Below are 12,893 nucleotides of genomic sequence, written 5' to 3' on the forward strand. Positions count from 1 at the left end.
CTCCCTCTCTCCCTCTCTCCCTCTCTCCCTCTCTCTCTCTCTCTCTCTCACACACACACACACACACACACACACACACACACACACAATTTAGTTAACCCTCTGTGGGACCCAACCAAACACATCTGCAGTCTGGATTCAGCCTGCAGGCTCTGATAGAAAATAATAAGTGTTCATGAGAATAGAAAACCAGTTCTTAGGGGCCTGACTGTCCACTCCCTGAACTCCTGCCAAGACCCTATCAGTAGATGTTGCTACCTGATCACATTACCTTGAAACTCTTGTTTTACTGTCTGAATTTTTCCCTTGTTTCCCACTGAGCATGTGGTTTTCATCTTATTAACAAGCCTAGGGGCCCAGCACTTGTTAAACGTCTGTGTGTACCGGGTGCATTAGTGCTAGGTGCTCCTGTTTGTCCTCCCAACAAGCCTGTTAGATTGCTGTCCCCTTTAGCAGATGAGGAGCAGGCAGAGAGCCTGGGGTAAGACATTGATAGTTGAAGGCAGGATCAGAGGGTAAGTGGTAGCCTGCTGTCTTTTTTTTTTTTTGCAGTCTGCTCTTTTATTACAGCCACAAGGGGTGTGTTTGCTCAGAAAGTTGGCTTCACTCCAGTGATTCAGTTACTGGCCAGGCCATGATGACTTGTGATTCAGATCCTGGGGCTTCCTGGTGCCTTCCCCGCAGAGTGTTCTCTGTGACACACTTTCCATCCCCACCCTCCTCTCCCTGCTTCAGTCCCCTCTTGACAAAGATTAAAATGCCCACATTTCCCTAATGTGACATCTCGTTCCTAGGAATTTCTAGGAAGCTGAGAATTCAGATGAATAATAGCATTAAAACCAATGCAAAGTATCTGAATAGCTAAATACTACTTATGTTTATTCAAATCTCTCAGCCACATGTAAAAGTGGAAACAAGGCTGCAGAAGCAATAGCCAGAGTTTTATCAAACCTGGGTGTCTGCACAGGCAGGCACAGGCCTGGGCCCTTCTGGGTGGGTTATCCAGTGACTCCAGAAGTTGACCTCAGTCCTTGCCTAATAGCCACAGCGAGAACATTCTCACTTAGCTTATGGATATGAGAGGGGAGACCTGTCTTCCAGGGCACTAGACAGGCAAGCAGATGCCTTCTGCACCAGAAGGGGTGCTGTACAAACGTGAAGCCATCAGCAAGGCCACAACTCCAGGTCATGGAGTGTCAAGGTCGCCCTTGATGAGAACCACATCGTAGACTGTTCAGTGATGTCCAGAGTGTCTGTGAATCAAATTAATTGGAATTGCATCCTTTCCTTGATACAGTAGGAAGTGTGGCTTCTGGGGTGGAGAGGCTTAAAAGTTAGTTCAAGGCTGTGAGCTGGATTAACTTGGAGCAAGTTTTTCTAATTTTGGTTGCCTCATCTATAAAACAAGGATGAAAAAGTAATATACCTTTCAGGCTGAGAGTGAGGCTTCACATACGAATGCGGATGAAAGTATGTGTGCGCTCTAAGGTCCTATACATCGGGTGCTGTTTGTCTTGGAAACTATTTTTGGAGTAAGAATAACACAAGTTTTTTATCCAAGTAGTAGCACAAACAGCCAGACATCCGTGCATTGAGGGAAGACCAAAGACACCCTCTGAGGGTGCAGAGAGGCTCAGAGATGTTTGTGTCCCAGCCTCTTGGTCTGGTTCTGCCCCAGCCCAGCCATTGAGGCAATGCAGAGCAGCTGCAGGTGGGGAGGACGTCCTCAGCGAGACCTCCTGCTCCTGTAAACACCACCCACCGCTCAGACATCAAGCAGCTGTGACCCTGCTTTCATACACGTGAGGCAGCTCAGCCCACTGAGTTCCCTGAAGAGGTTCCTTAGGTTAAAACGACATAATTTTGATTTGACTTCTCCATTGGAAGCATGTTATCATAAGAAATTATGTTCTTTACCAGTGGCCCAGTGTACAACTTTTTCTAGAGGGATCCCCAGCCGAAGGGAGCAGGAAGCTATCTGAGGGATAGGGAGAGGGCTCTCTGTGAAGGAGCAGGTCAGAACACAGATGTCAGAAGTGGGGAAAGCTGTAAGAGCCCCAAGCTGGCAAGCATGAACTGTGAACCACTGGCTGTTTATAATCGTGACTATAATACAGTCAGGAAGTAAGTCGTCCGTGTACCAGATGCAAAGTTTCTCACCAATTTTAGGAGGACCTACCCAAGCATTTTATAACTAAAGCCAAATTGTGGACTATTTGCTTACAGCTGTGTGGGTGGGAGGAGCCATGGCTGACCCAGTCCTGATGTGTGCGTGAAATGTTCTGCAGTTACAGGAAAACTTGCTCAGGCCTTGGAAACTTTATGCCCTAGAAGTTGAGAAGAAGCGACTGCTTGGTGTTATTTTCCTGCAAAGGGAACATTTATAAAGTCCTAAGGGTGCAGCCTGGAAACCACAGGCCACTCAGAAAGGGTGTCACATTCGCGTTCTGAAGGCTGGGGGCCAATCCTCAGAACAGGCGCCAGCTGGCAGGGGAGCCCCGTTGAACGTGCTACAGGGAACAAAACGAGGACCAGCGCGCTGTGAATCAGGGCACTTCAAACTGTTCGCAGAAAGGCTGCCTGCTGCCTTAGACCCATTTCAAAGGCTCTGTTAACAGTTGCTTGCTGGGAGCACAGAAGGGCTGGGCCAGACCGCTGGGTGTGTGCAAAGTCACCGGGAGGAGACCCTCAGCCTCTCCTTTGGGTGGGGCAGGATGAGTGCGGAATCTGAGGAGGAGGCAGCTTGTCAGGAAGTGTGTTGTAACCAGGTCGCCCAAGGCAAGGCCACCGTGCCCTGCCACACGAGGGCTCCTCCCAGTTTCCTGCACAGCTTGGGCTCCCTTATGCTAGGGGAATCCTCAGTGGGCTGTTTCCAGACATTCTATTCTGCCCTGACACCAGAGTGCAGCAGAATTGCCTGGGGCCTATGCCCATAGCCCACCCAGACCAGTCGGTTAAAACGCTTGGAGGCCCATTGACCAGGGGGAGGCAGGTAGGTACACAGAGGATTCCCATTCACTGCGCTGGGTGTGACCCCCAAGGATAAATACAATAGCAGCTGCTGTGTATGGAGTGCCTTGGTCCTATGCTAAACACTGCATGTGCACCAGTGAATTGAATCCTCAAAAACAATAGTATCCCTATATTACAAATGAGAAAACATGGGCTCATAGAGGTTAAGTAACTGGAAGAGGTAGGGTCCAAACCAGGAACATGAAGCTTGCTGATTAGGCTGGATTTCAAAGTTCTGCACGCAGTTAAAAGCACAGTTTTATTTGGGCATTTGACCCAAAGCTGCCTCTGACTTCAGAAGGTACAAGCCCTATCCAAGTCCTTGAACTCAGCCATCGGAAGCATTCTGAGTGCGGTAGAACTCCGGTGGACACCGCAGGAGCTGTGGGTTGCTGTTTTCGGCAGCCTTATCTAGTGTAAGCCTTTATGGCAGATACGCCTCGTGCACCTGCAGCCCCCCCCAGAAGGTTGAGTCAGCCTGCGTTTGCTGCTGGCGCCACGGTGTCCTCAGACTTTGCTGAGCCCTGGCATAGCACCGGCGAGGCACACCTACTGTCCACCTGCTATGACTCATAAACTGCCAGGGCTGCCAGCTCTGCGATGTCTTCCAATGCCGCCGCGCCGAGAGAGAACTTAGCCATATATGGCGGGGGCACCAGGCAGTGCTTTTCCCCAGCCCGCCTTCCCCTTGGACTATGCCATTGGGCAACTAGACCGGTCGAAGCTCAAGGTCCGGGATGTTTCCTTTGCTTTTCACCGGGAGAGAGAGGCAGAGGGCAGGCCCACGAACATGTGGTGGGGGTGTGGGATTAGCTAGTGCCTTGGCCACCAGGATGAAGCCAGAGAGGTCAAAGGGGTGGGGCAGGGGGGGAGGTGCTGATGTAGTTCCATTAAATATTTCAGGCTTGAGGCTGTATCCCATGTGACTTTTGCTGTGGATCTGTCATTGAGAGTCTTTCAGCTGAAAGCTTCCCAATTTTTCCTGAATAAAGGCTTCCTTATCTGCCTAGCTTTCTCCAAAGGACTGCAAATCTTGATAGCACCTAAAAATGCACCCTTTGTGCAGAGTTCTCCAGAAGCACTCTCTTCTGCCCTTTTCTGTTGCCAGGATTTGTATCAGTGTAATAGTTGGGTAAGAGAGCCAAAACGAAATGAAATCAAACCTTCTATTAACGTACAGGGCAGTAATGTTAACCTGCACATGGAGCATGGCCCACGTTGGCTGGAGGCCTTGTAACTACCACGGATGTCTGTGTGTGTTTGTTTCCCCTTAGAAAACGCTATTTTATGCTGTATATGGGGCGCATGGATTAAACTACTAGTACTGTACTAGTACTGGGTTTCTGCAGACGAAAGATTCATGGAGGTGCTCAAAAGGATTACAAGCTTAGAAACTGAGGCGGCCACTCCCATTGCCGAGGGGCTTTGTGGTAGCAGCCTCCAAGAGGCTGTGGTGACCAGCAATGCATCCTTTTCCCCTCAAAGCATTATGAGTGTCTAAGCAACTTAAAGATGACTGTTCTTCACCTTTGAAAAAAACAGATTCCAGATCTTCAGATTTCAGGTGAAACCGTAACTGAAGATGTCCAGCAAGACAGCCAGCACCAACAACATCGCCCAGGCAAGAAGGACTGTGCAGCAGCTGAGAATGGAAGCCTCCATCGAAAGAATAAAGGTAAGAGCCTTGAGTGGGTCAGATGTGTTTTCAGCCCTCTGCCCTCCCAAGGCTGGGCCACATTTCTGAGAAGGTGGATGCCAGGTAATCGGGCCAGGTGCCAGGATTTTCCCCGAGCCAGCTGAGAGTCTCCGAATCTTAACTTTCATTTCAACACAGCACTGGCGAGCCAGAGTGTCCGAGTGAGGCTCTCTGTGTGGACAGAAAACCTAAAGCCCGAGACAGGATTTCCTGAGGACCTGCCTTCCCTGAGCGCACATGGTCGAGCCCTCTGTCACCGTGTTCTCCCTCGGGACAGGGCTTCCAGGTGGACTTTATAAACACCCTCGTCATCCCTCTGGAATGTATGAAGTGTTCTAGAGTTATCAGTGCAGCCAAGGTGGCCTTGCATAAGTCAACAACCAGGTGTCCTTTTTAGGAGAAGGTGGGTTTTTCAGTGTGTGCGGACTTTGACGACCACAGTCTGCAACCCAGGGTAAGTGTCGCCAGCCTTAGTTGAGATCTGGAGGAAACCAGAAGGCATTTGTTGGGTCACCTGACTTTGAAGTCTTTTTGCCCCCAGACCCGCAGAGAGGGCTAGGCGTGAGTGCCTTGGAATGTTGTGAGTAATGGCCGTTTCCTAGATACTGAAGCAGTCACCTGATAAATTCCTCTGGGCCTAGAGATAGTCACCTGTCTTCAAAACAGGAGGCTGCCTGTGCCCCTGGCCTGAGGACACTGATCTGATTATTCTAACGGGTCTTCCACCCAGACTTCTGAACAGGGCGTGGTATTTCCATTTTTAACTCATGCCAAAGTAAGGTACTGCATCTTCCCATGCTGGCTTTGTCCCTCTTTTTATTCCCCCAAGCCCAATCTTTAACAGTAAATCTTGAAGCTCTACTAGAATTTGGCTCTATTCTGAGTTTTGGCTCCGAGCCCATAATTCGGTTCTTTAACTCTGTTGTGCATGCTAATCGATGTGTTATTGGATAGAAACTAAGATATAACCTTCCTTTGAATCACAGACACTTTTCTTTTTCCCCTCGCCCCCCAACTTTTTATTTTGAGAAATTTCAAACCTGTGGAAGAGTTGTAACAACAAACACCCATACACTGTTTGTTTGTTTACCAAGATTCACCAATTATTAGCATTTTACCGCACTTGTTTTCTGTTTCTACAAACACCCACTCACAAAACTGACATAATTTTTTCTTTAAATTTGTTGAAAGTTACTTGCAAACATCGTGACGCATCACCCCTAATACTTCACCATCTGTCTCCTAAGTATAAGGGCATTCTTCTACGTAGCCACAGTACAACGCTTACATTCAGGACCAGCTGCTGATAGTATCTAACACATAGTCCAGCTTCGAAGATTCCAGGCCACTCACTTTTCAGAATGGCCCTCGCTTTAGATGGGATTGTTTGCTGACGATCAAATTCAGGCTAAAAGTTTGGACAGAAATACTAGCTGGCTGGTGGCGAGTCTTCTGCACTCACTCCAAGAGACATCTGATGTCAGTTTGATCACTTGGTTAAGGAAGGCCTTATCTGCCAGATTTCTCCATTTAGAAGTACCTTTTCCCTCTTTAAGTAACAAATAAATAATCTGGGAGTGATACTTTGGTTATCCTGTTCTCCAACAGTCTTCCACCCAGTGGGTTAGCATTCAAATACCTTTCAAGTTTGTAACTATTTTATTTTTAATTTTTTTTATTGAAGTATAGTTGATTTACAGTTTTGTGCCAGTCTGTCTCTGCTCTACAGCAAAGTGACTCAGTTATACACATATAGACATTCTTTTATATTCTTTTCCATTATGGTTTATCACAGGATACTGAATATAGTCCCCTGTGCTAGACAGTAGGACCTTGTTGTTTATCCAGCCTATACATAGTAGTTTACATCTACCAACCCCAAGCTCCCAGTCCATCTCTCTCCCTCCGCCTTGACAACCACAAGTCTGTTCTCTATGTCTATGAGTCTGTTTTGTAGATAGATAGGTTCATTTGTGCCATATTTTAGATTCCACATATAAGTGATATCGTATGGTATGTGTCTGTCTGACTTACTTCACTTAGTGTGATCATCTCTAGTTGCATCCTGTAAATATTTTCTTTGTTTGCTTTGGTCTGTCTACACACCAGGTTTCAAAGGCATCAGCGGACCTCATGTCCTACTGTGAGGAGCATGCAAGGAATGACCCTCTGCTGATGGGGATACCAACTTCAGAAAACCCTTTCAAAGACAAAAAGACCTGCATCATCTTATAGAGGAGTAGTGAAGTGGTTCCTCCCTTCTTTTCAACAAAGCAAATGCTGAACAGCTCCTTGAAAAGATTTACCTTCGGCTTATTTGGTAACCACTGCTAATAACTAAAATGCTCTTAACTAACTTGGAATCATGGACTCTGAAGTCTTTGTTTTCCAAGTTGTCCTTTCTCTAAAATGCCCTTTAATGAATTAATACAGAATAACAATCTTGTTTTCCATTTGTTGACTCTGGTGTCATATTGGGTTACTGCTGAAGGAAAGTTGGTCTGGCCTTTTATAAAAACAAATATGTGAATGATCCAGTTAAGACCTAAATTACCTAAGGACTCGTCTCAATTAAAATGCCAAGAATAACTTGTCCTAAAGCCTTTCTATCATAGTATGTTCTTAATAGGGTTATGCCAATCTGTACAGTATACGTGGGTGAGGAGTGTTTTGTGTATATATATGTGTGTTTGTATATACACATCTCAAAGCTTATTTCCCTATTAAAACGTCTCTCTCTCCAGACCATCAGTTCAACTCCAGAAGAAGTTGTTATACCTTTATCTTGAGCTGTGTGTGGGTAGAATTAAATTCTTTTCTTATAGTTATTGTACAAAAAGTAAAGAACACCCTAAAGACTGCATTCATTGTAATTGAGTAATGAAGTCATCTCTCTCCTCTTGAGATCTTGCTGACCTCTTAGGCTACAGTAAACTGTGCCAATTAAAATTTAAAAACTGAACTAAAAGCCCTTTTATGAGTATTAATTCACCAAGGGCTTTCGGGCTTCAGTGATCCTGCGTCTAGAAAAGGGGAGGAGGCCCTTGGGGAGTACCCTGGGCAGCTGTGCCCCGGGGCTCACGTTCTCTGGAGCACGGGTAGGCACCTCTGAAATTTCCACTCTAACGATGGGAGCAAGACAGCAGCCGTGAGCCGGGCCAAGAGAGGAGCAGGAATGCGTGAAAAACAGCTGCTCTCCTTGGCCCAACTTTGTGATTTAGCTCACTTTCTCTGCCTCCCCTCTATCTTTCCTCTGCCGCCAGAACATGTCCTCAGAGGCAATGTTCACCTCCCAGCCCCAAGTGGGCAGATCATGATGGGGAAGAAACATACATGCAAAAAGAACGTAAAGGTATCAGACGCTTACTTACTTAAGCTCTTTTCAAATATCTGCAGCAGCATCGTCATCCCTAGCTTGTCCTCACACCATCTGAGACAGGCTGGGATCCAGTGGCTCGCTACCTGGGCCCACGGTTCCAGCAGCTGGGTGTTGGGCTCCTTGATTTTCCTCTGGGCATGATGGTGCTGCCACATATCCTCAGAATTTCCAGTGGGGATGCCAAAAGAAGGCATCTCCTATGGCCAGAAGGCATCTCCTACGTTAACTTTATCTAAGAGGAAGAGAGGGTCTTTTTAAATGCTTATTTATGGGCCCAAACCATACACTAGACCTTTGATATTTTAATTCAGCTTCAGTTCATTAAAAACAACTACTAATGAACGATTTAAAATAGTCTCAAAAAGGATTCCTCCCCAAGAAGGAATTACTTACAACGGTTTTCCCTAGTTCTGTACGCTCTTGCCCTGCAGTGCAAGCTCCTTTTAAAATCTAATGTCTGAGCTTTGAGTATTATGCTAATTGTGGGTGAACAAATGCAGTACTGTTTCCAAGCTTCTCAAATATATTCCGTATTTCTCCAAATCACCTGCCTATTCAGCATTGTGAACGGGCCTCACTCTTCCAGGACCATGTGGAAATCACGCCACCGCTGTTACCCTCTTGTCTTCTATGCTTAGTTCTGCAAAACGCCCAGTTTCCAAGTAAATTATAGGCACCTGTTGGAGAGAGAACAGTTTTTCCTTTCAAAAGGTGATATTTGAAATGTACATTAATAAGACAACTTTACATTTACAGCTTCACTTAATGAGACATTCTTTTTTTATAAGTATATTTTTCTACTGATAGTTTCAGAACACTAATCTTATTTTCACTCTGATATTTACCATGTTTCTTTAAATATTTATAATGTAGCTTGTTACAAAATATTTTCATGAAATTACTTTTATTATACTGCTATGTACACATTTTTGGTAGCAAGCATAGTTTATCCTTTAGTACTAAAACATGTTCTTTTACCTAACAGAAAACAAACAAATATGGTTTGCTATATATTTGTTAACATGCCTGTAGTGGTTAGGAATGGACTTGAGGTCCCAGGAGATTTCATTTTTATTTTTGCTGGCCAGATATCATAAAGGCTATGAGTATGAAAATCATGTAACTTCCTAACCTAGTGTAGGGTATGTTTAAGAAAAGTGATATCAAATCCTTTGATGCTGGACCCAAGGGGGGAGAAAAATTGTAACTAAATGTTGATTTACTTATAACTAGACATCTATGTGAGAAAAATATAATATATGTATACATATATATGATATGCAGAAGTCACTTTTATTTATCAGGCTTTATTCTACTTGTAAAGCCACAGTTTAACTATTCGGCAGCAACTGGTTTTTGATAATGACAGACAAATGCCCAGTGTGTGTTATTTTTTCCAACTACCACTATAATGACACACCTAATCACTTACGTGCATGCAACTTCTTGCCTGCATACCTATGAAGCTATTTAAATATGTTCACTATACTTTGTCTTTAATGCTGCTTCTGTTAACAGTGATCTCTCTTTCCATTCTTATATCTTCATTAGTGCATCATAAATCTGTCCAATTGAGGCCTCAGGACCATGGCAAGATATGCTAGACAGAATTTCAAGACTCCAAAGTACTTTACGGAAACACTTTTTTTTTAAATAGAGAAACACTTTCTATACCAGGTGGTTCACAAGCTATAGGTTTTTTTCTAAATAAGAATCAGGTTTTTACATTTCTTTACCTTATTATTAAAATGAAAAGTGCCATACTTACCCTTTAAAGGAAAGACCTGATTTGCTTTCTCTCTATTGGGACTACTTTTGTGCTTTACTAATCTTTCAACTATCAGAAAAAACAATTATACCAACAATTTAGTAACTTTGAGGCATAAGTTAGTTTAGGTAGTGCAGGATGTGCCAAACTTTCCCTCCAGATTCCTTCTTCTCAGTCAGTTTGCACCTAAAAGAGTGTCATCTGAGTGATTACTCCGAATTTTAACAGCTATATAGTCCCAAGAAGTAAATCACAGTACATGTCAGTCCTTTCTCAATAAACATAATAAATACCAGAGTGTGTTAGGACTTGTATTGACTTTTTATGGTAGATCTGTTAATAGGAAAAAAAATACACTGAATCAAGTAGAATTATCTGTATGTTAAAATAGAACACTTACCTAGAGCTGGGTGGCCTGGATCGTTCGTTGTCTAGCCAATCCTGTGTCCCTGTGTTGTGTGACTTTGAACAAGGCACTACATCTCTCTGGGCCTCCATTTCACCATCTGTAAAATGGAGCTTGAAGTAGATGATGGCTGAGATCCCCCTGTTCCATCCAGCAGCCTACTACCCCTCTACTGGTCCTGCCAACATGTTGGTGCTATATGCTGCTTCAAATATAGAATTGGTTTGGCTATTGTGTGTGCTCATTTAATAGCTTATGAAAGGCCTTTTTGTTATATGGCTTTTTTTTCTAGTTTTGTGGACTTGATTACTGTAATAATGTCTTGTTTATAGCCATGTAACTATAAACATACATTCTCTTGATGTCTCAGTAAATTTGCATTTGACGTATAGTTGATGGGATTGTTGTTTTATAACATTCTTTGACTACTCATCTGTCCAGCATCTTATTAACCTAAACATTGTGATCATTGTTTGGAAATCTGTTCTGCAGAAAGAATAAAAGCATTTACTTCATAGCTAATGTGTTCACAGATTTGAAAGAAGTTTCATTAAAGCACCGTTGCTTTCTTTACTGGATCAGTGCCTCATTGAATCTTCCTACTGTAGTTTGCTCAATAAACTAACAGAAGACCAATCCTCTTCCCCTTTTCCTGCATTCATTCAGTTAACATTTTCTGAGCACCTGCTGAGAGCCAGGTATGGAACTCAGGCTCTGATTACACTCAAATGAATAAGGCTCACACCAGCCCGTGAGAAGCTCACAGTCTAGGGCAAGGAAGGGTGGGAATAACCAATATATAAACTAATAATTATAGTACCGTGTGCAAAGTGCCTGAACTCAGGTGAACACACAGTGCCGTGAGAGCCCAGAGGAAGGAGGGCTACCTCCATATCAGCAAAGTCTGAGAAGGCTTCCAAGGGAGGTGGTGTTCGAACTAGGTCTTGAGAGACGAAGAAACCCTGTATGCGTTGGAATGAAGTCTTGGGAGGGAATGACAGGAGGAGGAGAAAAGTGAGCTCAAAGCTAGTGTGCAGAGCGTCTCCCATACCACTTACCCTGCAAGCAACCAGAAGGCAGTGGAAGTTGTTAAGGAGGAGTGGTGTAGTGATTCACTATGTGTGGAAGGCTCTTTACCATCCTGAGACCCGGCTGTGACCATAGAAACAGACAACAAATGGAAAGGTCATCAGACTTGAAGAGTCATATTCACCAAGTGTTTGTTGAAGGTACCCTGCCTCCTGCCCAGTCCCTTCCTCCAGAGCTGGGATTCCCACAGAGATCAAGGGAGGGACAACTTCATCCAGAAAGCCGGGGAGAAGGCAGCCAACAAGGTTATGGGCTGGGCAAGCTAAAGAGATGGCCCCTGTTTCCGAAAACCAGCACATACACACTACAAAGGGTAGGGGCAAAAGATAGCCACTCAGCCCTTCCTAGGAAAGGACTGAAGAATTTAGACACGTTGGTCATGAAAAATAGGCAGCAACTGACCAGCACTTTCACTGGCTCAGACCAAATTACCAGAAGTTCCTGTGACTTTCAATGGAAGACGGTATTGGGGGTGGTAGATGGGACTTGGGTAGGGATAAGGGGATGGAGGACAATGAAGCTGAAATGGGTAGACTAAGTAAGTAAACGTGGCAGATGAAATGGTATGCAACCTTAATGGTATGAACAAAGAACTCAAGCCTGCTGGTAATGTGGGAGCTAAATGTGGAGATGCAGGTCCAGCTCTCCTGGACGTGCGCTGTGACAAGCTTCTCATTGGCAAGATTGGCAAGGGTCTGTTACACATATACGTATGGACATTCACCATAAGCCTTCTTACTTGGGGCTAGGTCTTTTGAGTCTTTTGACAGTCTTTTGAGTCCCTGTGTCTAGATTTACAAACTTTGGCCTCACGGCTCTGACTTTGTAGAACCTGTCCTGCCATCAGCTGTAAGCCATCTTTGCACAACCTGGCATGTCTATTGCCTTTAGCTTGCTTTTAGAGCATGGCCCTGCTTGCGACTCTACCCCTTTGCCACTGTGAGCAGCAAATAACCTTTCCCTTCAGATGCTTCCCCAATTGCTGTTTCCTTATCTGAGTCAATCACATCTATTAAAGGCCATTTAGCTATAGGCCAGTCCTGGGCAAACATACAGCTGGTCTCAGGAACCCTCACCTCAACAATTTTTTAAGAAATCAATATTTTCTCTGCACTGGAAGAAAATGCAGTCCAAATAAATGTATCCTGAAATGCTATATGACTTAATATATTAATCTGTAGAAGACAACTGATGCTATAAAATAGAACTATGGAGAGAGCAATGCTTAGCACAAAGGAGAAGTTAATCATAAAGTTTTAGGTGTATTGAGAATTAATTTTACATACAAAGCATTTTTATACCCTATAAATCCTCCTAGGTAATCTATTCAATAATGAAAGCAAGTAATTGGAATGGCCAAGATATATAATGGTAAGTTCTTGAATTTGCACGTTAAATCTCCAGCTGAGACATCTATGTGCAAATTGCTACTCCTGGTCTCTAGATCCAATCATGCCATCTTAACACACACACACACACACACACACACACACACACCTTAGTGATAGAAGAGAGAGCTCCAGCCACAAAAAAACCTGAAATC

The 12,893-nt window shown here is 44.2% G+C and overlaps 1 protein-coding gene across 6 annotated transcripts in view; it reads left to right on the plus strand.

The window, feature by feature from the left end:
* GNG12 (G protein subunit gamma 12) overlaps window positions 1-9,754 on the plus strand; it is a 121,895-nt gene extending 112,141 nt beyond the window's left edge. For all 6 annotated transcript variants that reach the window (XM_024119805.3, XM_055084543.1, XM_024119807.3 and 3 more), the window contains 2 exons: window positions 4,555-4,687; window positions 6,818-9,754. In XM_024119805.3, coding sequence (XP_023975573.1) covers window positions 4,595-4,687; window positions 6,818-6,943 — 219 coding nt within the window. In that variant the 5' untranslated portion in view covers window positions 4,555-4,594 and the 3' untranslated portion in view covers window positions 6,944-9,754. The remainder of the gene's footprint in view (window positions 1-4,554; window positions 4,688-6,817) is intronic.
* The last annotated feature ends 3,139 nt before the right edge of the window (window positions 9,755-12,893 follow it).

This window comes from Physeter macrocephalus, chromosome 4 (assembly GCF_002837175.3).
Source record: "Physeter macrocephalus isolate SW-GA chromosome 4, ASM283717v5, whole genome shotgun sequence".
NCBI classification, from domain to species: domain Eukaryota; kingdom Metazoa; phylum Chordata; class Mammalia; order Artiodactyla; family Physeteridae; genus Physeter; species Physeter macrocephalus.